Below are 23,774 nucleotides of genomic sequence, written 5' to 3'. Positions count from 1 at the left end.
AAAATGCTCAGTATAGCCAGGATAAAATCCTTGAGGGGTGTAGTTTCCAAAATGGGGTGATTTGTGGGGGGTTTCCACTGTTTAGGCACATCAGGGGCTCTCCGAACACGACATGGCATCATTTCTCGATTCCATCCAATTTTGCGTTCAAGAAGTCAAATGGCGCTCCTTCCCTTCCGAGCTCTGCCGTGTGCCCAAACAGTTGTTTTCCCCCACGTATGGGGTATAGGCGTACTCAGGAGAAATTGCAGAACAAATATTGGGGTCCATTTTCTCCTGTTACCCTTGGGAAAATAAAAAAAATGGGTCTGAAGTAAAATTTTTGTGAAAAAAAAGTTAAATGTTTATTTTTTTCTTCCATGTTACTTCAGTTCCTGTGAAGCACATGAAGGATTAATAAACTTCTTGAATGTGGTTTTGAGCACCTTGAAGGGTGCAGTTTTTAGAATGGTGTCACTTTTGGGTATTTTCTGTCATATAGACCCCTCAAAGTCACTTCAAATGTGATGTGGTTCCTAAAAAAATGGCTTTGTAAATTTTGTTGGAAAAATGAGAAATCGCTGGTCAACTTTTAACCCTTCTAACTTCCTAACCAAAAAAAATTATGTTTAAAAAATTGTTCTGATGTAAAGTAGACATGTGGGAAATGTTATTTATTAACTACTTTGTGTGATATATGTCTCTGATTTAAGGGCATAAGAATTCAACGTTTGAAAATTGCAGAGCTATTACCTCATAAAGTGACAGTGGTCAGAATTGTAAAATTTGGCTTGGTCATTAAGGTCAAAATTGGCTCGGTCACTAATGGGGTCAAGTCACATTTATGCACTTTCTTTTGTAAATTGAAAGGGTCATCTGGTCTCTTAAAGACCCATTTTAAAATATTCAATAAGGAAATTCCAAGTGATTGCCCCATTTAATATCATCATCCATTAGGCCAGATCTTCACTGTCTATGCCACACGTTAGTGGCTCCGTAGGGGCTTCCATCTGAAGATCTGAAAATCGAGATTTAGCCAAAAGACCCAAAATAATTACTTTGTGTTCTGTTAGGCAATGTCTGCCTTTTTCGAACTGAGCACAAAACACAGTAAAAAAAAATGTCCAAATTGCTGTTTTTGGTCACCTTGTCTCCTAACAAAATGGATGGAAAAAATATGTATATATCAAAATACTAGTACCAAAAAATTATAGCTATCTTGTCCAAAACTTGCCCTCCAATGACTATTGATTGAAAAAAATAATGTAACGGGTCTCAAAATACAAACCATAAACCACAATATTTTTTTCTGAGAATTTTATTTTTAAAAAATAGTAAAGCATAAAAAAAAATCTACATTTTACCATATTCACAGCATGTGATCACTCATGGATGTGTTTTTTTTACATGATTTTTCAAATTTGCCATGAGGGCACAAACCAATTGATTTTGTTGTGATTTCAGAAAATCATTGCAAAAAAACGCAGCGTGATCGCACCCACTTTTTCCCCATTTTGCAGGACATTATATGATAAATTAAATGGTTGGAATTAAAACTACACCTGTGTCAATGGAAATATAAAAACGTGGCTCTTGGAAGACAGGGACGAAAAACTACAGTGACAGGAGCTACAGGGTACATTCATCATTGAGCACTATGTCAGAGTTTAAATATAGATTAATTCAAAAGTTATTACTTTTTCCCATCAAATCTGAGAGCAGCATAACGTAGAGGCAGAGACACTAATTCCAGCAAGGTGTCACTTGCTGGGTTTCTTGCTGTAATTTTTATAAAACTACTGTTTTATTAGCAGGAGATTATCACTAGAGGACTAGTAAACCTGCTTCCAGGTAGTCCAGCCACACCCCTATCACTGATTGGCTGCTTTCTGTCAATATACAGTGTACATAGAATGCAGCCAATCAGTGGTTTGGGTGGGGTTATACACAGTTCAGCATTTAGAGAACTGCTAGGTCTGTTGATGCTATCAAAACTGCATGCAAGCAGTCCAGTAAGTGACACATCGCTGGAATCAGGGTCTCTGCCTCTATATCATGCTGCTCTGAGATGGGGCAGCAAAGACCCGGTGACAGATTCCCTTTAATATTTCACAAAATTAAAATCAGTAGACCAAGTAAAAGGGAATGCTGGGATATTTCAGCTCTGAAGTCTGTAGACTTGTGAATGCAGTTATAGAAGTAAGATTAATCTAAACTGTAAATTAGGATTAGTATAAAATAAGTAATGTACTTACAAAGCAGCTCATGTGACATTATATCGATAACTCCATTAGTAATTGAATAAAGCTGATGGAAAAAATTGCAAGGCACAAAAAAAATATGAATAAAATAAAATGAAATTTTTGACATAGATAAAAAATATATTAAAAAAGCATGTATGACACAAGACAGTCATAGCTGACGAGAAAATAGGCAGCATGATACAAATTTCCAAGGTAGATTCATATACACAATTGTGTTCAAAAGTTTATATACCCCGGCAGAATTTTTCCTTTCTTGGCCTTGTTTCAGAGAATATGAATGATAACAAAAAAACTTTTTTTCTCCACTCATGGTTATTGGTTGGGTGAATCCATTTATTGTCAAACTACTGTGTTTTCTCTTTTTAAATCTGTAAGTGCAATATAATGATTACACCAATAAATATAGATATATACCATATAATATATAGTCCAAATATTACGTAGGGATACCAATGCAGATGGAGTATCAAGGGAAGAACTATTCATGCATAAAAACTATAATTAATGTAAGGTACCATGAAGTGAAGAGACCATATAACGTAGAATATAAGCACAATGGCAGAAGAAAAAGGATCTCACCAGACCATGAGGAGAACTGCACATTTCACACCAAGCTTCATCAAGGGCTCCATCACTAATTGGTAAAATTGGTGTTTCAAGGAGAATATTCATTTTGATGTAATGCTGTATGGATGCTGTATTTTTGTATGTACATATAGATTGCCTCTTATTGCTGTATTTTGACATTTTAGGCTCTCTACGAGGGCATCCTATCAACTCTTCTACTCCTTACTCTTTTGGAGTTCTGCATTGCCTTATCTACATCTATCTTTGGATGCAAAACTACATGCAGCGCATCATACAGCGAAGTGGTGAGAAATGCTTGTAATGTGTAACTTACACGCCGTACAACTTACTATGATCATGACAAAGGGCTGAATATGTTACATGGCGGACGCCATTGGCACCATTGGACCGTATTGACTAACAATGGCGGCCCGTCCGGTCTTGCCTTAATTTTTGCAGAAACTATCTTTCACACCAAATAACATTGATTCTGCAATGGAAATTTGAAAAGAGCACAGATATTCCTCAGTTAAAGCTCAATGGGGGGGATTGAGCGCAGTCAAGTGAATGAGACTGTGTGCAGGTCCCTCTACAACCAGGTGGCTAGGATCAACACTGAACTGTGGGGTCCCGATGGAAGGTCCATTGGTCCTACCATGATGGCATATATCCTAGCTATATTCCATTGCTTTATGATGTAGGTGATGTTATATATGTTTAGTTTTTTATTATTTTTGCACTTTTTTTTTTGATTAGTGTCTTTTTGGGAGAATTTTTCAATTAGACGTATTTAAGTTTAAATGTATTTTCACACATTTTTAGCTCCGCTAGGGAATATGAAGCTGTCGGAAAGTGACACACTGGCAGGCATATTGTTAGACTATGCTTTGTTAGGCACCTGATAGTCATAGTTAAGCATGGCTATCCTGTAATGGGTACCAATGGGAGTGCCTTCCCTCAGTCAAGCCAAATAGGTGCTGCGCTTGCTTTTGACCATAGCATTTATGGGGTTAAAAACTTTACATTAAAGAGGTATTCTCATTTCCAAGATCCTATTCCAACACTTAGTAGGAGTGATAATAATAATATCAGCAAATACCTCCAATTAGAAATGTAGTATAGTTTTTCTGATTCTCTATGTATATTTCCTCATGTAAAGGCTTTGCAGGACCTTAGGTATCCATGGTTACGAACACTGATACAGTGACAGCTAGTTGCTAGTGGTCGTAACCATGGATACCTAAGGTCCTGAAATGCCTGCACATGAAGAAAAAGACATTTCTAATTGGAGGTATTTGCTAATATTAATATTATAGCTAAAACATATTGGGATAGGATCTTCGAGATGGGAATACCCCTTTAAGTTGGATGAACAAGACTTTAAAGTTGAAGGTATTTTTTCCTATCTAAGAAGCTTATCTTCTCTTCCAGGCTGTGGTCATCTATCACGCTTCTTTGAATGACCCGAAACCCGTGTTGTCATCAGAGGTCAAAACATGCTGATGTATTTATACCGGGCCCATATACATAAAAAGGGAAGTCAATATAAGACATATACACTATACATATACCAGTTTACATCACATTGCATTTGCTGGGTTTACATTCTGCAGTTCTTTGTCCAATACCATTAACCCAAATAGCCATAATCACTGCATGTAAATAATCTAAGACATTAATTCAACTAACAAGAACTAACAGTAATGTACATTAACGTGACATGTGAAATACATGTGTCCTCCAACTGGAATTTTATTCAGTTGACTTTATCTAAGTAATGGCATCATACAGTGTACACATAGCAGCGCTATACAGTGAGCACATAACGACTCCATAATGTACCCACGTGGCAGCTATATACAGGAAAACATAACAATATCCCATACTGTGACCACATAGCAGTTATATACAGTGAACACATAACTATTCAATACCCTAGCACATAGTAGTGTTATACAGCGGACACAGAACTATTCTATAAAGTTGTCACATAGCAGTTCAATTTTGTGTATATATCACAATTCCATACAGTGTATATATAGTAGCTCTATACAGTGAACACATAACTATCCCATACAGTGTACATATAGTACTTCTTTCTGCACAGTGTACACATAACCATCCAATACAGTGAAGACATAACTATCCCATACAGTGTACACATAACTATCCCATACAATGTACACATAACTATCCCATACAGTGGACATATAGTACTTCTATACAGTGTACACATAACCATCCTATACAGTGTGGGCATAACTATCCCATACAGTGTACACATAACTATCCCATACAATGTACACATAACTATCCCATACAGTGGACATATAGTACCTCTATACAGTGTACACATAACCATCCCATACAGTGTACATATAGTACTTTTATACAGTGTACACATAACTATCCCATACAATGTACACATAACTATCCCATACAGTGGACATATAGTACCTCTATACAGTGTACACATAACCATCCCATACAGTGTACACATAGTACGTCTATACAGTGTACACATAACCATCCTATACAGTGTGGACATAACTATCCCATACAGTGTACACAAACTATCCCATACAATGTACACATAACTATCCTATACAGTGGACATATAGTACCTCTATAGAGTGTACACATAACTATCCCATACAGTGGACATATAGTACTTTTATACAGTGTACACATAACTATCCCATACAGTGGACACATAACCATCCTATACAGTGTGCACATAACTATCCCATACAGTGTACATATAGTACTTTTGCACAGTGTACACATAACTATACCATACAGTGAGCACATAACTATCCCATACAGCGTACACATAGTACTTCTATACAGTGTACACATAACCATCCTATACACTGTGCACATAACTATCCCATACAGTGTACACATAACTATCCCATACAATGTACACATAACTATCCCATACAGTGTACACATAGTACTTCTATACAGTGTACACATAACTATCCCATACAATGTACACATAACCATCCCATACAGTGGACATATAGTACCTCTATACAGTGTACACATAACCATCCCATACAGTGTACACATAGTACGTCTATACAGTGTACACATAACCATCCTATACAGTGTGGACATAACTATCCCATACAGTGTACACAAACTATCCCATACAATGTACACATAACTATCCTATACAGTGGACATATAGTACTTTTATACAGTGTACACATAACTATCCCATACAGTGGACACATAACCATCCTATACAGTGTGCACATAACTATCCCATACAGTGGACACATAACCATCCTATACAGTGTGCACATAACTATCCCATACAGTGTACATATAGTACTTTTGCACAGTGTACACATAACTATACCATACAGTGAGCACATAACTATCCCATACAGCGTACACATAGTACTTCTATACAGTGTACACATAACCATCCTATACACTGTGCACATAACTATCCCATACAGTGTACACATAACTATCCCATACAATGTACACATAACTATCCCATACAGTGTACACATAGTACTTCTATACAGTGTACACATAACTATCCCATACAGTGTACACATAACGATCCCATACAATGTACACATAACTATCCCATACAGTGTATACATAGTACTTCTATACAGTGTACACATAGCTATCTCATACAGTGTACACATAACCATCCCATACAGTGGACATATAGTACTTTTATACAGTGTACACATAACTATCCCATACAGTGGACATATAGTACCTCCATACAGTGTACACATAACCATCCCATACAGTGTACACATAACCATCCTATACAGTGTACACATAGTAGTTCTATACAGTGAACAGAACACATAATTCCATACAATGCACACATCATGATTCCATACAATATACACATAGCAGCTCTATAAAGTAAACACATGATAATTCTACACAGGCCTATAAATATATGAACACCACAGCTGTCATTGTAGTGTAAGTTTGATAGTAACCTGTCACAAGGGAAGTTTAGCACAGACCATATATCACAGTGGTCCTTTGCCAATCTGTAACATTTACAGTATTTCCACAACAGATAGAAAATTGATTTTACTGGTAATCATAGTTTATACAATAAATATCAACCTTCGCTTTTTAAGTTCACCTTTACTAAAGGCATCCCCAATTCTCCATCCATAATGGAGTCATGATACGGCTATGTACGTGAGGCCCCACTCTGGCAGGATATCAGAAAGGTGTTGCAACTTTACCTATTGTACAGATTTCCATACTATTCATATTCTGACAACTTGTATTGACTTGCACCATTAAGTTAGATTTCTACAGCAACTTTTGGGGTGGAACATTCATGAAGTCAATGTGCGACCTCAATGGTTCTCTATGGGAAAGAGACACATGATAATCAGAAGAATTTTAATATGGCTCGAAATCCTGTGTTTACCTGACAAATCCAGAAGTCGATGTGGAGACTTAACCTTATGATCTGTAACACCAAAGAGCTAAGAAGCGGCTAACTTTCCCACCAGAGTGTGACTCGTGGACTCCATCATGTGGATTTTGATTGTTTGATACTTATGGAATAAAATTGAAGATTTTATCTGTTTGTTGGATGTGCCGATCAACTTTCCTTTTCTTGGACCAACTTTACTCATTGTACAGATTTCTATATTATTCATGTTCTGACAACTTGTATTGACTTGCACCATTCAGTTAGATCTCAATAGCAAGTTTTTGGGGTGGAACACTAATGGTGAAGTCAACATTCGACCTCAATAGTTTTCAATGGGGAAGTGACACATGACAATCACAAGAATTTTAAGATGGCCCGAAATCCTGCATTTTATCTGGCAAATCCAAAAGTCGATGTGGAGACATAACGTTATGATCTGTTACACCAAAGAACGTCTGGTCCAGGTCACTTCCTGGGACATTTTGGTCTTGCTTTTGTTTACAACCCCATTTTCCAGTCTTTTGCAGGACACATAGATGCGTTAACCCTTGAGACAGTATATAATTCTTCTGTTCGCTGACACTGCAGTGACAGCGCAGAGAGGAAGTCCTTAGCCAGTTGACTCAAGCTAATGGTGGATGAGACCACACTAAGCTAGGTTCCTCCTCTCCACTGGCCCCATAAAAAAAATCATCCTAAGCCCAGCTGCCAAGACCCCCCCCAATGTTGGTCATACCCACCGACAATGACAGGTTCGGCTGACAGTCTAATGTGTACGGGGGCGCCGGACAATTGATTGTCAACAGATCCCATTTCAGAGTGCTGGTCCATTTCTTCTCCTAGAGGAAAGTGATATCTCATAGTGACTCTATCATAGAGAACACAGGAGAACTAAAGCCCCCGTCACACTAAGCGAGATCGCTAGCGAGATCGCTGCTGAGTCACAAGTTTTGTGACGCAACAGCGACCTCAGTAGCGATCTCGCTACGTTTGACACTTAGCAGCGACCAGGCCCCTCCTGTGAGATCGCTGGTCGTGTCGAAATGGTCTGGACATTTCTTTGATCGTTGAGGCCCCGCTGGGTAGCATGCATCGGTGTGTTTGACACCTTACCATCGACCTTGTTGACGACTCAAGACACAGAAACACATAGGCGTGCATCGTTATACAGATCGTTACGGGTCGCTGCATCGCTGCTGCGTCATTGGGAAGATCTGACTGTTTGACATCTCACCAGCGACCACATAGCGACGCAACAACGATCCGTGACAGGTCGTATCATTGTCAGGATCGCTGTAGTGTCGCTTAGTGTGACGGGGCCTTTAGCCCAACGAGCGTTCCTGTGTATGTGACAGACGGCCAAGATGGTTGTAGGCCAAACCATTGTCGGCCAACAGCCATCTAATACATATGGCAGGCTTGAATCTAGACAAACTAGTTGGTTACATAGCTACATTATAGAAAAGTTTTTAGATTTATACACTTTATATTTTTATATGTATTTTTTTTATAAATGATTAATGTGAATATCATTCAGTTTCTAAATCGAATAAATGAACCTGAAAGCCAAAAAAAGTGTCTTCTAGTCTTGTATTTTATGTGACGAAAAACTGTCACAGCCACAGCAATCTATTCAGAGACCTCACATATGATGGGACATTTAGAAGAACTTCCATTGGCCATTCACCCTCAACATCACACCAAACTTTCGGTATCACCTGTAGTCTAAGGAGTAACGTTTCTCCTAGTAGAGAGTGTGAAGCCAAGCCTGGGCATGTCAGAGTGAGGAGACTTATAAGCCATGCCTGAGAAATTAAATATGCAAATTGTCTCTTCAGAGAAGAAGAGGAGTAGAACTTTAGTGCCTCCTGTTGGAAGCAGCGATCCTAAAACTCAGTAACGACGTTTTGCAATATGACTTAGACTAAAAGCCAAACCAGAATCTCAATTTGCAGACACGTTTTTTTGAGGTGTTGCACCTCATCAGTGAAGGCACTAAAAAGGGTGTGTGTGTTTCAAAAACTGCGTACTTTGTGCACCTCCATATTTATCAAATGGCGCAAATTACACCAGTGTATCTTTTTAAGCATGGTAATACACTTTCAAATGTGTCAAAAAATCAATGAAAAATGTTTTTGACCAAACTATTTATGCATGTTAATTGACACACTTCCAAATGATAGAAAAAAAAGTAAAAAAAAACAATATAGCAAATGTCTCATAATATTTAATTTGCGAGCAAATTGCATCTTTTAGGGATCTTTCAAGTAACGGTAGGTATCACCTTTCTTTTTCTTTTTGGCAAATCTTATCAATATCACTTTTAGCGTGCATCTTCAATTTATACTGCAAAAAAACCCATTCCCCATTCAGGTTCATCGTATAAGACATAAAAAATATGGGGTTTCCACTTCACAAGTAGCTAAAAGACTGGAAAAGTGAAATAGTTCCCCGCCCACTCACCAAAAAAATACAGTGAAATCTGGGCTCCCAAGCTCAAATGGCCACCCTACCGTCTGAACCCCGCAGTGTGCCTAAACTGTAGTTAAGTGTCCACATGTGTGGCATTGCTGTAGTGGGAAAAACACACTTAACAATTTACAGAGTGTGTATGTCCAGAAGCTCAAGCTGGGTATGATTTATTGGGCACCAAGCTGGGATATTTGCAATTTTGCAAAATAAAAAACATGGAGTGAAAACACCCGTGGGACCAGAATACTTACTGCACTTGTAGATTAATTAATCGAGAGGTGTACTTTCCAAAATAGGGTCACTTATAGGGTTTCTCTGATTTTCTGGCACCTCAGGGGCTCTGCCGATGCAGTCAGCAAACTTTTTTTCTGAGCCCTGTTGTGTAGTCACACAGTAGTTTCCGTTAACATATGGGGTATCACCGAATAAGGAATAAATTGTGTCACAAATGGTGGGGTCCATTTTCCCTTAATATCTCGTGAACAAAGAAAAATTTGCAGCTAGCATAACATTTTAGTGGTAAAAAATTAAGTTTTTGTTTCCATGGCCAAATGTTATAAAATTCTGTGAGGCACCTGTAGGTTCAAAATACTCACTAGACCCCTAGATTAATTCACTCTGCAGTGTAGTTTCCAAAATTGAGTGAGTAGTAAGATTTTTTTTTGCCTTAGTAACACCTCAGGGGCTCTACTAATGGCACCCACAATCTAGTCAAACAAATGTTGTGTTCCAAAAGCCAAATACTGCTCCTTCCCTTCCGATCCTCATTGTGTGCTCAAACAGTAGTGTACAACCATACATTGGGTTTTGCCACTTTTGTTAAAAAGTGCATAAGAATGTGTGGGGTCCATTTTCACCAATTTCGTCTTGTAAGAATTAAATATATGAGGTTAAATTTTAGCAGAATTTTTATTTTCATTTTTACAGGCCAATCGTATAACAGTTTGGGTGCATTTGGGGGTTAAAAATGCCCATCACACTCCCAGATGAATTCTTTAAGAGGTTTAGTTAGGGTTACTTGTAAGGGGTTTTGCTTTTGTGGCACCTCAGGAGCTCTGTAAATGCAACATAGCATCTACAGTCTATTAATGCCAAATTTGCGCTCCGACAATCACATTTCCCTCCAAGCCCTGCTGCATGCCCAAACATTACTTTTCAACCACATATGGGCTATCAAGGCATTCGGAAGATATTGCATAACAGATTGTTGGGTCCATTTTCTCCTGTTACCCAGTGAGAAAATTACAAATTTAGCAATAAAACATCATTTTGTTTGGGTTCCTAGTCTAAGCACACGCATAGATGAATTCCTTGAGGGGTCTGGCTTCCAAATGGGGTAACTTGTGAGTGGTTTCTGTTGTTTGCACACTTCATAAACTCTGCAAATGCAACTTGGTTGACTCTATGCAACATAGATGTGAAGCAGTTCTAAAAAACTGTGGGTATACAACTAAATATTAGGTTAGCGATTGACAGGAATGCTAAATCCTCAAAAAAAAAAAAAAGAGTACATATTGTGGGTTTGTAAAGACAAATGCAGACACTTATTTTTTAGAACAACCCAATGTTCATTTTTTGTTATTTTTTGTAAAGTAGCTAAAAATTATATACATTTCTCTTCATGTTTTGAATTAGAAAACAGTGTGCAATGTTCCCATTGCTGCAAATAAAAACTAGTATAAAGATTTTGTGCTTAACTCATGTTTATGAACACACTGCTATTATTGTGAACATTACTGTACCTATAAGAAGTGCAACAGCGTTGTGCCTAACTAGCAAAACCCTATAACATGAGCATTGTACCCAACATCTGGATTTTTCATCTTTAATCTGACGTACTAACCTGATGTAGTGACAGTTTATGATTCCTTTTCATATATGCTTATCATATCTGTCTAGAATACGCAACTTTTACATAGAAAAGTAGTCATAAATATGTTGAATTTCATATCAAAATACGAACCACACGCTTTTCTCAACATTTTTAAGTTTTGACTTAAGTACTAAAAAATTATGTAAAAACGTGTTATAAACGGTGTTAAACATTTTTAAATTTGGTTTAGGCATTTACAGTAAGGAAATGTTACAATTTGATCAATAATATCCTGCGGAGTGTATAGTTGTACGTATCACCCTACTATATGATAGAGCTGTCTTCTATCATTCCGCCATCAATCATATGTCGTTAAGTAATCTGCCCTCTAATATTAATGAGATGGCTCGGTTCATACTGTCTCATTTTAAACAGCAAGCTGACAACTGAGCTACAGAATACCTCAGCGTATTATATCTGCACTAGTGGTTCATTTCAAAAGTGCATTGTGCTAATATTTTATTACAAATAACAAAAAAAAAAACATCAAAAATGGTTTGAAACACGTTTTCAGATTTTTTTGAGATCACTTGAAAGGAGCTTATTCAACCGATGCAAGTTTCTTACTCATATAATTCAGAGTCAAAATTAAATTTTCAGTAAATAATCGTATTCATTGAAGCTAGGAGCCAAACTCAGAGAATACCTACTGATCAACAGAGTGCAATAAGGTAAAGATTTGTAGTAATCTGCAGTGGCGTAACTAGAGTCCCATGGGCCCCCGCCTGTTGGTCAGATATATGGGCCATTACAGCATTCTAAATCCTATAAGAACATAAGAGTTGCCCCCCCTACATAATTATGAAGTAACGTCCCCCATCTTTGGCTCCTTTCTGGTATATATGTCACCTATCCTCGGCCCATCCTGTTATATATGACCTTCATCCTGATATATAACTTCCCCATCCACAGCCCTATCTTGTTATATATATTCCCCAATCCTGGCATATGTGTCCCCCATCCTGGTGTATACTGTAAGTTCCCAATCCTGGTATATCTATCCCCCTTCCTGGTATATATATATATATATATATATATATATATATATATATATATATATACACACACACACACACACACACATTAGCTATTGAACCCATTCTACGCCCAGGTGGCGAGCATTTTTATTGGTATATGGTCTCCCATCCTGGTATGTGCTGCCCCCATTGTGTTATGTACTGCCCCCATCCTATCCTTGTATGCATGGCACCCCTCATCCCCAATCCTGGTACGCATGGCACACCATCCCTCATCCTAGCATGCATGGCTCCCTCATCCCCAATCCTGGTATATATGGTACCCCCTCATTCCCAATCCTGGTATTATGGCACCCCATCCCTCACCCCGGTATGCATGGTCCCTCACCCGTATCCTGGTATGCATGGTACCCCTCATCCTCATCCTGGTATGCGTGGCCCACTCATCCCCAATCCAGGTATGCAGGGCCCCCTCATCCCTATCATGCTGCACACACACAAAAAAATAAACTTATACTCACCTTTCTTCCCTGTGCTCCATCGCTGTTTCCCGTTATGCCAGAGGCCAGGGGAGGAGTATGGTGCCAGAGTACGCGCGTGCCTATACCGCTCTGCCCGACGCCATTTCACTGAAGACATACTGCAAATGTGTCTTTAGTAAAATGGCACCGGATAGCGCTATGCGCAGATTCCGACGCTGCACTCATGGCCTGTTCTCCGGCCAGAGCAGCGGTGCCGCAGCAACACTCCTCCGGGTCAGGTAAGAATGCAAGTATGGCGCCGGAGATCGCTGTATGTGTTCAGTGTCTACGCATACCGCGGTCTCCGGCGCCATACACTCCTCTTACCTGTAACGGCTGGATGCGGTCTTCTGTCTGGAGCCAGACTGCGCAGGTGCATTGCGCTTGCGCAGTCTATAGAGGCTCATATGTCCCCCATTCTGATGATGTTCCTTAATGCATAGACCTCTTTTGAAGGTGGCAGCTGGCTTCAGCGTGTAAGCGACTGGAGCGCATGACGTCACTGCCATGCGCTGTTGGCCTCCGATTTGTCAGCAGTATGTATTGCAGTGCAAGCACAGGGCAGGTCTGTGTCGCAATACTCTTTAGTTGAATATGCGTCCATGGACATACTAGTTTATGCTGGCATTGGCGTGCCCCTCACACGCTCGGTCGCACACAAGCACCCACATCATGCCACCCTAACTTCCTGTCCAAATTACTAGTGGGCCGTGGAACACCACTATTGAAGCTAGAGCAGTGTGAAAAGGTTATTGGTTGGATAGCAGATAATGCTTCAAGTCAGTTTGCCACCACCAGCACCCTGTCCACATGGTCCAGTCTCAGTAGCCTCGAGTCTGGACCACATACATATTCCTCACCCTGATCCTCCTGCCTGATCCCACACTTGGACACTCCGAAGAGCTGTTCACTTTTCCATTTATAGATTCGGGCCTCGCCCAGCCAGCTTCAAGCGGGGAAAGAGGAGATTGCATATAGCAATGCCCAAATATTTGAGCAGGCACGGTCACATGAAGGCGATGGTGTGAAAGTGCCATACTATCACAAGAGGTGAATGATGATGAGACACAATTGCCAGCAAGTCAGAAGGAGGCCTGCGTGGAAGATGAGGTACGTGGAAGACGAAGTCACTGACCCAACCTGGCAAGGTGACATGCATAGCGAGGACAGCATCACAGAGGGGGAGTGAGGTGTAGCACCACAACAGGCAGGCACAATCAGTGGGCTGGCCACAGAAACAAGGCGGGCCACAGTCTGGCTCTTTTTTAAAGACTGTCAAGTTAAAAGGCAATTTGCGACATCAGCAGGGGCAGCAAAACTACCAGCCTGACCAATACCAGCATGCTCAGGCACATGACAGCAAAGCACCCAACAAGTTGGGCCAAACGCCAGGGTCTAGAAACTGTGTCTGCGGGTGACACCACTGCCTGTTCCGCTGTTGTGCGTGCACACCAATCCCCTGTCCATGGCGCAGGGGAAGATGCCTCCCACCGTGCACCTATCATTGCACACTTGCAACCACCATCAGCAACCACGTCCTTGTTCCAGCACAGCATTCAGTTGTCCCTACTCCAGTCCTTTGAAGACAAGCGCAAATACGCAGCCAACGCCCGTCACATGCATGGGCCTTAACAGTATAGGAGACCCACGCCTTAAAAATGGGAACAATTTTTTTTTTACTGACTGTCTCTTCAAAAGGGTATTGGAGTGGGTCCAAATTTTTGGCAGCCCTTGCAGTCACTGCATACGCACTAACAGTATGGGAGACAAGCTCCTTAATAATGGGAACAACAAAGCATAACCAGCTGATGGCCCTCTAACAATAGTAAGGGCCGCCTGATGGCCTTATAGAAATAGGGTTTGTGACTTTCAGAGTCCCTCCTTCATAAATGAAACAGGATGTGTCTGATCATGTCTCACACACCACATGGCCAGATAAGGTAGTAAAATGTTAAAATTACATTTACTTGTAAATGTATTTTTCACCGTTGAAAGCAATGCAAAAGTGCAAAAACGCATCAAAAACGCTACGTGTGAACATAGCCCAAGGTGTGGACGAGAATTTTGTTTTTGGTTATTTATTTTGCCTTATATAGAAGTCATTACCCTGGAAAGGGTGTTCCTTAACATTTTTTCCACGAAAATCCATTTTGGCTTCGTTTTTGTATGTTTTATTGTGAGTCCGTGAAAGTGGTGTAATACCTCTGACATTGTTAACAGCAGTGACGTGGGAGTCAGAAATGCTTCCAGGGGTCTTCCCCATGCTGTTCCCATGTAATTTGCGCTTTGTTTCCATCGATTTGACCAATTTTTAGGCCCCCTCCAGGGGTTCTTCCGGAAAAATTCTCGAGTTTCCCATTGACTTACATTGGGCTCGTTGCTCGGGCAGAGCACCCGAGCATTACGATTTGCTCTACCAGAGCAACGAGCATTTTAGTGCTCGCTCATCACTAATAATTATAAATATACTAAGGAAATGCGCAAAATGGCAACAAAAATCCATAGCCTGTCTGCATGACACAGGTTGTCCTGCTGTTAGGACCCTCAGGAATCAGCAGTAATCTACAGGGAAACCTGGCAGCAAGTTATTTCCCTGCTGTATCACCATATGGCAGTGAAAAAAACATTCCCTCTTATTACTCAGAATTCACTAATACAGTATTTATATTACATGATTATAGAACAATATTTAGTAAAAGTACTGATTTGGCTGTTTGTACTGTTGCATATAGATAAAAATGTACACAATTACATTAACTTGAATGAAGCCGATCTTAAAAACCAGGGACAACCAATGTACAGTATAGTCTCATATAACCCAAGAACTGTCAGCACTCAGCACACATTGACTATACAAATCAAGTACAAGTGTTAAAGAGTGCACCCTTGCAGCGCCCAAACAATTTAGTGCACATTCCCGCCTACTTCTTTTCCCATCTATCGCCGCTCTTTCCTGGCTCCTGTGAAGTCAGAGTTGGCAATCAAATAAAAGGAGGGCAAAACAACTAGATAGGAAAGTGCACTGAACTGTTTAGTCACACCAAGGGTGCACAGAGTGCCTGTGCTTGGTTTGAACAGTTATTTCGTGCTGATCCCATTTAAAGGGAATTTAGCAACACACAATGACAGTTCAAACCAAGTACAGGCGTTTGGTGTACCCTTGGTGTGGCCAAACAGTTAAGTGCACTTTGCCAGCTACTCGTTTTCCGGTATCTTCACCCCCTCTCTGCTTTGACAGCTTGGCTTTATAGAGCCTGAGAAGGACAAGTAGGTGAAAAGGTGCACCTAAATCTTTAGCCACACCAAGGGTGCCCCGAACATCACTACTAGGCATGAACAGTCACTCTTTATAGGGAGTCTGTCTGAACAATCATCCTGTGCTGACAGCGTACCGGAGCTCGGTGCATGGCCAAACAGTTCAGATATATGACTTTTTTTTTTCAAAGCACTTGGGGAGAATTGACATCTCATACACCAGTCTTAAACCTACAGCCAGCCAGAGTAAGGTGCTCATTGACTAATAAATTTGTCACTTTCCGAGGCCCAAAAATTGAAATCTAGGCCAGCCATGAACTATCGTCTATTTCAACAACACACCCTTTTGTCAAACTGTCCACTTTTTAGAAAATTACCAGCTTTGTGCAAAAGGGCAAAAAGCCTTAAAATTTTCATGCAAAAACAAATAGCAACAAATGTAGTAATTTTTTGACTCCAGAAAACTGGTTTAAAAAGGGATTATGAATTCCCCCCAACATAAGAGGTCATTTATTAAGGTTTAAATCAGCAGATCCAGAGAGAAAGAAATACAAAAACTGTATAGCAGTTACCCAGTTTGACAGTAGTTCTATTCCGCTACATACAGTGCTGGCCAAAAGTATTGGCACCCCTGCAATTCTGTCAGATAATACTCAGTTTCTTCTTGAAAATGATTGCAATCACAAATTCTTTGATCTTATTATCTTCATTTAATTTGTCTTCAATGAAAAAAACACAAAAAGAATTGTCCTAAAGCCAAATTGGATATAATTCCACACCAAACCTAAAAAACGGGGTGGACAAAAGTATTGGCACTGTTTGAAAAATCATGTGATGCTTCTCTAATTCGTGTAATTAACAGCACCTGTAACTTACCTGTGTCACCTAACAGGTGTTGGCAATAACTAAATCACACTTGCAGCCAGTTAACATGAATTAAAGTTGACTCAACCGCTGTCCTGTGTCCTTGTGTGTACCACAATGAGCATGGAGAAAAGAAAGAAGACCAAAGAACTGTCTGAGGACTTGAGAAACCAAATTGTGAGGAAGCATGAGCAATCTCAAGGCTACAAGTCCATCTCCAAAGACCTGAATGTTCCTGTGTCTTCCGTGCGCAGTGTCATCAAGAAGTTTAAAGCCCATGGCACTGTGGCTAACCTCCCTAGATGTGGACGGAAAAGAAAAATTGACGAGAGATTTCAACGCAAGATTGTGCGGATGGTGGATAAAGAACCTAGACTAACATCCAAACAAGTTCAAGCTGCCCTGCAGTCCGAGGGTACAACAGTGTCAACCCGTACTATCCGTCGGCGTCTGAATGAAAAGGGACTGTATGGTAGGATACCCAGGGAGACCCCACTTCTTACCCAGAGACATAAAAAAGCCAGGCTGGAGTTTGCCAAAACTTACCTGAGAAAGCCTAAAACGTTTTGGAAGAATGTTCTCTGGTCAGATGAGACAAAAGTAGAGCTTTTTGGGAAAAAGCATCAACATAGAGTGTACAGGAAAAAAAAGAGGCTTTCAAAGAAAAGAACACGGTCCCTACAGTCAAACATGGCGGAGGTTCCCTGATGTTTTGGGGTTGCTTTGCTGCCTCTGGCACTGGACTGCTTGACCGTGTGCATGGCATTATGAAGTCTGAAGACTACCAACAAATTTTGCAGCATAATGTAGGGCCCAGTGTGAGAAAGCTGGGTCTCCCTCAGAGGTCATGGGTCTTCCAGCAGGACAATGACCCAAAACACACTTCCAAAAGCACTATAAAATGGTTTTAGAGAAAGCACTGGAGACTTCTAAGGTGGCCAGCAATGAGTCCAGACCTAAATCCCATAGAACACCTGTGGAGAGATCTCAAAATGGCAGTTTGGAGAAGGCACCCTTCAAATATCAGGGACCTGGAGCAGTTTGCCAAAGAAGAATGGTCTACAATTCCAGCAGAGCATTGTAAGAAACTCATTGATGGTTACCGGAAGCGGTTGTTCGCAGTTATTTTGGCTAAAGGTTGTGCAACCAAGTATTAGGCTGAGGGTGCCAATACTTTTGTCTGGCCCATTTTTGGAGTTTTGTGTGAAATGATCAATGATTTGATTTTTGCTTCATTCTCTTTTGTGTTTTTTCCTTGCAAGCAAATTAAATGAAGATAATAATACCAAAGAATTTGTGATTGCAATCATTTTCAGGAAGAAACTGAGTGTTATCTCACAGAATTGCAGGGGTGCCAATACTTTTGGCCAGCACTGTACATAGACTTCTATGGTTGAGAACGCTACGGCACGTGGGAAATTATTAAGCAGTATTGATCAGTAAAACAAAATGCAAGGGAACGTGCCATATTTACTGACAGATTCAATACAAATCTGTAAGAAATCGTACAGACGTAGAGGTAGAGTATATGTGTGTGATGATAGCTTTCCTTTAAAGGGAATCTGTCAGCAAGTTTTTGCTACCCAGAGAGCAGAATGATGTAGGGTCAGAGACCCCGATTCCAGCGATGTATCACTGCTATCTCTGCTGCAGGTCTAGCAGTTCTCTGAATGCGGAGCTGTGTATAACCCCGCCCACACCACTGATTGGCTGCTTTCTGCCAATGCATAGCGTACAGAGAGAGCAACCAATCAGTGGTGTGGGCGGGGTTGGACTACACTGTAGCAGTTCACTAATGACAATCTCCTGATAAAACTGTGATTTTATAAAAACTACACTAAGCAGACCAGTAAGTGACACATCCCTGGAATCGGGGTCTCTGCTCCTACATAATGCGGCTCTCAGATAAGGTATCAAAAAAGAAAAAATTCTTCACGTGAAATTAAATTTTGATATTAAAAAGTTAAGATTTCCAAACTTGTTTTAATAAAGTTTTTTTTTTATTGATTACAAGTATATAAAAGGTATCACGATAGCCCCATCTATAAGGTTAAGTGCTTGAAACAGCATAAAGGGTTTTTTTTTTTTCCATTTTAAAACACATCTGACAATCACAGGATTTCATGCCAGAATAAAAAATAGCATAAACCACATTTTATGTTGTGTTATACCTCTAAGTAAAATATATTTGTCAATGTCGTAACGTTTAAACGCAGCGACGGCCTTAACTGTTCTTCTCAATTCTTGCCAACAGTAATAATTTCAATAAAATATATTTAAAATCACTTATCAAAGTAAACAAAAAAAAACATATTAAAATGGAGATAACAGCAAACTTCAGCACATGGAATTTTTTTTTTTTTTTTTTTTTTTTTTTAAGATTCACATCCCCAAAAATATAAGCGAACGAGAACAAAAATAAAATCACATGGTACAACTGACAAGTTCATAAAACAATTTAAATAAATTTTAAATATTTTAATTTTTTTTGCCTTTTTATATTTAAACTTACTAGAAATGCTTTATACAATTTTTTGAACATAAAGTCCCCCGTAAGAGAATTGTAACAAAAAAAAAGAAAAAAAGAGAAAATAATAAAAGACAAAACTGGGAATGATAGTAAAATGCGAGTGGCACAAATTCACCAAAACAAGTGTGAACTACAGTCTAGGAGGTAGATTACTTTTTTTTTTTTTAAACTGATGACAGAGAAGAATATTATCAATGATAATAACCAGGTTGAATAAAGTGAAGAATTACTGCTCAGAATAGTAGTGGAAAAAACAAACAAAAAAAGTTCCTAAGAGGCAAAAAAATGACTTTTGGCTACCGGACAGTACTAAGGAAACAGATGAGTGCAATATATTTAATCTCTTACTTACAAGACCATATATTTTTTCAAAGACCATCATCTGGCCATTATTATAAAATGAAATTTGGGAGGAGAAAATTGTGTTTTTTGTTTTTTTTTGTGGGGGGGGGGGGATTTTTTTTACAAATTTTACACACCTTTAGACTACAGTTCTGTGCGATTATAAAAATGTAAAATTGAAGTTTGGTAAAAACAATGCAATGATAGTCAATAAATACTATTTCCTGTGCTGGAAATCCTAAAAAGTTATGAACTTTAATTGGATTTATATTTTAGGCTTCAAATGCAGGATTTATACAAAAAAAAAAAAAAAAGTTTCCAATTTGTTTTGGTACTTTTCGTCAAAGTACTTGTGTGAAAATGCAGCAATATTTGCAAAACCCTGAACTGCCAATTTTTTTTTATTTAATTTTTTTTTTTTTTTTTTTAATGAAAAATTTTTAGGGCAATAGATAAAGTCTACATTCCCTGTATAATATCTCCTCTGTTCCAAGAATTAATCGAACAGAACATCAAATGTACTCATGGCAATTGAGCGGCTTCATGTTGAATGTACGGAGTCCTCCCGGAATGAACGGTAAAAGTTTAGCATGCCGGACAAACATGGAGGAAATGCAGGAATCGCAAAGTGACGGAGTTGCAGTGGATTTTTAGCCGTTTGAGTGTACAATCTGAATTGCATTCTCTTGCTTTGACTCTGTAGTGCTCATTTTATCTTCATCATGCAACGGTTATTCCAGATTTTGATGACCGGAATAGAAAGGATGCAATTTATAACAAACCCCTGCAAATAGAAAAAAAAAAAAAAGTTATGGTTACTTAAGTTAACAAAAGTTAATGACCAACTATCAGCTGCTGTAAAATGCGGAGAATTACATTACAACAAATCTGTCACCAGGTTTTTGCCACCTAATCTGATAGTAACGTAATGTAGGGGCAGAGACCCTTATTCCAGTGATTTGTCACTTACTGGGCTGCTTGCTCTAGTTTGTATAAAAATCATTGTTTTAATCAGCAAGAGATAATTACTACAGGACTAGAAAACATGCTGCCAGGTAGTCCCAGAAAGCAGCCAATCAGTGGTGTGGGCGGGGTTATACAAAGCTCAGCATTAGAGAACTGATAGATCTCCAGCAGAGAAAACTGCAGCAAGCAGCCTACTAAGTGACACATCGCTGGAATCAGGATCTCTGTTCCATGGCAAAATCCTGATGACAGATCAATTTCAATCAGTGTTTTGGATAGATTTTCAACAGTTTGTCTTTTTTAGCAAAATTTTTTTAAAAAATAAAAAAATTTCAAGATGGCAAAAGTTTCTGCTACTCAGTGCAATGTAAAAAAAAAAAGGACAGCACACAGATGACTTCTCTGTTCTGTCCGTGACGTTCCCTTTTTTTTTTTTTCAAACACGCGGTACACAAAAACGTGAACAGGACCATAGACTACTATGGGTACATGTGTTTTTTTTTTCAAGAAGAATTCAGATAAAACACGTACATGCAGCGTCGGACTGGACTGCCAAGGGCCCACCAGTAACCAACTCTAGGACCCTACTTTTCAGCTACATGCAAATGTGACATTATCCTCAATCACTAATTTATATAACAATGCACTGGGTAGATTGATAAATGAATAAGATGCCGCCTTGTACATAGTGATTCACGTATATTGTGCCAAATACTGCTTATATAAGAGGATGGTGGCCCACCAGAGGATTCTCCTGCTCTCCTGTGAGCCAGTTCAAGCCTGCTTATGTGAAAGACTGACATATGAATGAAGCCTAAGAAGCAGAGTTGTGGGCTCAGCTCCTGTCTCTCCTCTCACTTATAATTTTGTGACATGAAAGACAGGGACCTGCTACTATAGAGCGATCCTGAATGTAAAAATGTGTTCCCGATAAACAACAACAAAAAAAAAAAAAAAACACCAAAACATACACATTCTAATTTTTTTTTTCTTATAAATTGTCACATTTTTAGGGCTAGGATTAGGGAGAGGGTTAGGTCTAGGTTTAGGAATTAAAAGAGAGCCATAAAAAAGTAATAATATAAATATTTATTATAATAATGAAAAAAATATAACAAGCAATTTATGTTGGTTTCCAGCTAAAAAAATATATATAAAAAAGAGGCCAAAAGGAGCAAACTATATCCCCATGCATGAGCATAAGGGTGTGTTAATAATAATAATAATAATGCTCTTTAGAAAGGCTTATTCTTCTAAATTCATGCTTTGATCTACAAAGTATTTTCACATTTTTTTTTTTAGCATTCACCGTGCACAAATGAAGCAGTAGCTTAATTCTGTGGGTCAGTACAATTGTAGAGATAACAAATTTATATTGTTTTATTAATGTTTATTACAATTTTTGGGAGGGGAAAAGGGGAAAAAAAGAAAGTTAGCAATGTAAACAAGAAAAATTAATAAAATATATTATATATACATATACATACAGTACAGACCAAAAGTTTGGACACACCTTCTCATTTAAAGATTTTTCTGTATTTTCATGACTATGAAAATTGTACAGTCACACCGAAGGCATCAAAACTATGAATTAACACATGTGGAATTATATACTTAACAAAAAAGTGTGAAACAACTGAAAATATGTCTTATATTCTAGGTTCTTCAAAGTAGCCACCTTTTGCTTTGATGACTGCTTTGCACACTCTTGGCATTCTCTTGATGAGCTTCAAGAGGTAGTCACCGGAAATGGTTTTCGCTTCACAGGTGTGCCCTGTCAGGAATAATAAGTGGGATTTCTTGCCTTATAAATGGGGTTGGGACCATCAGTTGTGTTGTGCAGAAGTCTGGTGGATACACAGCTGATAGTCCTACTGAATAGACTGTTAGAATTTGTATTATGGCAAGAAAAAAGCAGCTAAGTAAAGAAAAATGAGTGGCCATCATTACTTTAAGAAATGAATGTCAATCAGTGCGAAAAATTGGGCAAACTTTGAAAGTGTCCCTAAGTGCAGTTGCAAAAACCATCAAGCGCTACAAAGAAACTGGCTCATATCAGGACCACCCCAGGAAAGGAAGACCAAGAGTCACCTCTGCTTCTGAGGATAAGTTTATCCGAGTCACCAGCCTCAGAAATCGCAGGTTAACAGCAGCTCAGATTAGAGACCAGGTCAATGCCACACAGAGTTCTAGCAGCAGACACATCTCTACAACAACTGTTAAGAGGAGACTTTGTGCAGCAGGCCTTCATGGTAAAATAGCTGCTAGGAAACCACTGCTAAGGACAGGCAACAAGCAGAAGAGACTTGTTTGGGCTAAAGAACACAAGGAATGGACATTAGACCAGTGGAAATCTGTGCTTTGGTCTGATGAGTCCAAATTTGAGATCTTTGGTTCCAACTACCGTGTCTTTGTGCGACGCAGAAAAGGTGAACGGATGGACTCTACAAGCCTGGTTCCCACCGTGAAGCATGGAGGAGGAGGTGTGATGGTGTGGGGGTGCTTTTCTGGTGACACTGTTGGGGATTTATTCAAAATTGAAGGCATACTGAGCCAGCATGGCTACCACAGCATCTTGCAGCGGCATGCTATTCCATCTGGTTTGCGTTTAGTTGGACCATCATTTATTTTTCAACAGGACAATGACCCCAAACACGGCTCCAGACTGTGTAAGAGCTATTTGACCAAGAAGGAGAGTGATGGGGTGCTACGCCAGATGA

At 39.3% G+C, this 23,774-nt stretch overlaps 2 protein-coding genes across 6 annotated transcripts in view; one reads left to right on the top strand and one right to left on the bottom strand.

Moving 5' to 3' along the window:
- The window catches only part of LOC141172497 (membrane-spanning 4-domains subfamily A member 4A-like), a 58,300-nt gene extending 53,196 nt beyond the window's left edge, over positions 1 to 5,104 (top strand). For both annotated transcript variants that reach the window (XM_073656762.1, XM_073656763.1), the window contains exons 8-9: positions 2,996 to 3,115; positions 4,242 to 5,104. In XM_073656762.1, the coding sequence (XP_073512863.1) occupies positions 2,996 to 3,115; positions 4,242 to 4,313 (192 nt within the window). In that variant the 3' untranslated portion in view covers positions 4,314 to 5,104. The remainder of the gene's footprint in view (positions 1 to 2,995; positions 3,116 to 4,241) is intronic.
- A 15,086-nt stretch (positions 5,105 to 20,190) lies between these two features.
- Positions 20,191 to 23,774, bottom strand: part of PRDM2 (PR/SET domain 2) — a 114,705-nt gene continuing 111,121 nt past the window's right edge. For all 4 annotated transcript variants that reach the window (XM_073656758.1, XM_073656759.1, XM_073656761.1 and 1 more), the window contains one exon: positions 20,191 to 20,872. In XM_073656758.1, the coding sequence (XP_073512859.1) occupies positions 20,860 to 20,872 (13 nt within the window). In that variant the 3' untranslated portion in view covers positions 20,191 to 20,859. The remainder of the gene's footprint in view (positions 20,873 to 23,774) is intronic.

This window comes from Phyllobates terribilis, unplaced genomic scaffold, assembly GCF_046119375.1.
Source record: "Phyllobates terribilis strain yellow unplaced genomic scaffold, ASM4611937v1 Scaffold_12__6_contigs__length_324123572, whole genome shotgun sequence".
NCBI lineage: Eukaryota > Metazoa > Chordata > Amphibia > Anura > Dendrobatidae > Phyllobates > Phyllobates terribilis.
Note: the sequence above shows the minus strand (reverse complement) of the source record. Positions and strands in the feature narration are given on the sequence as shown.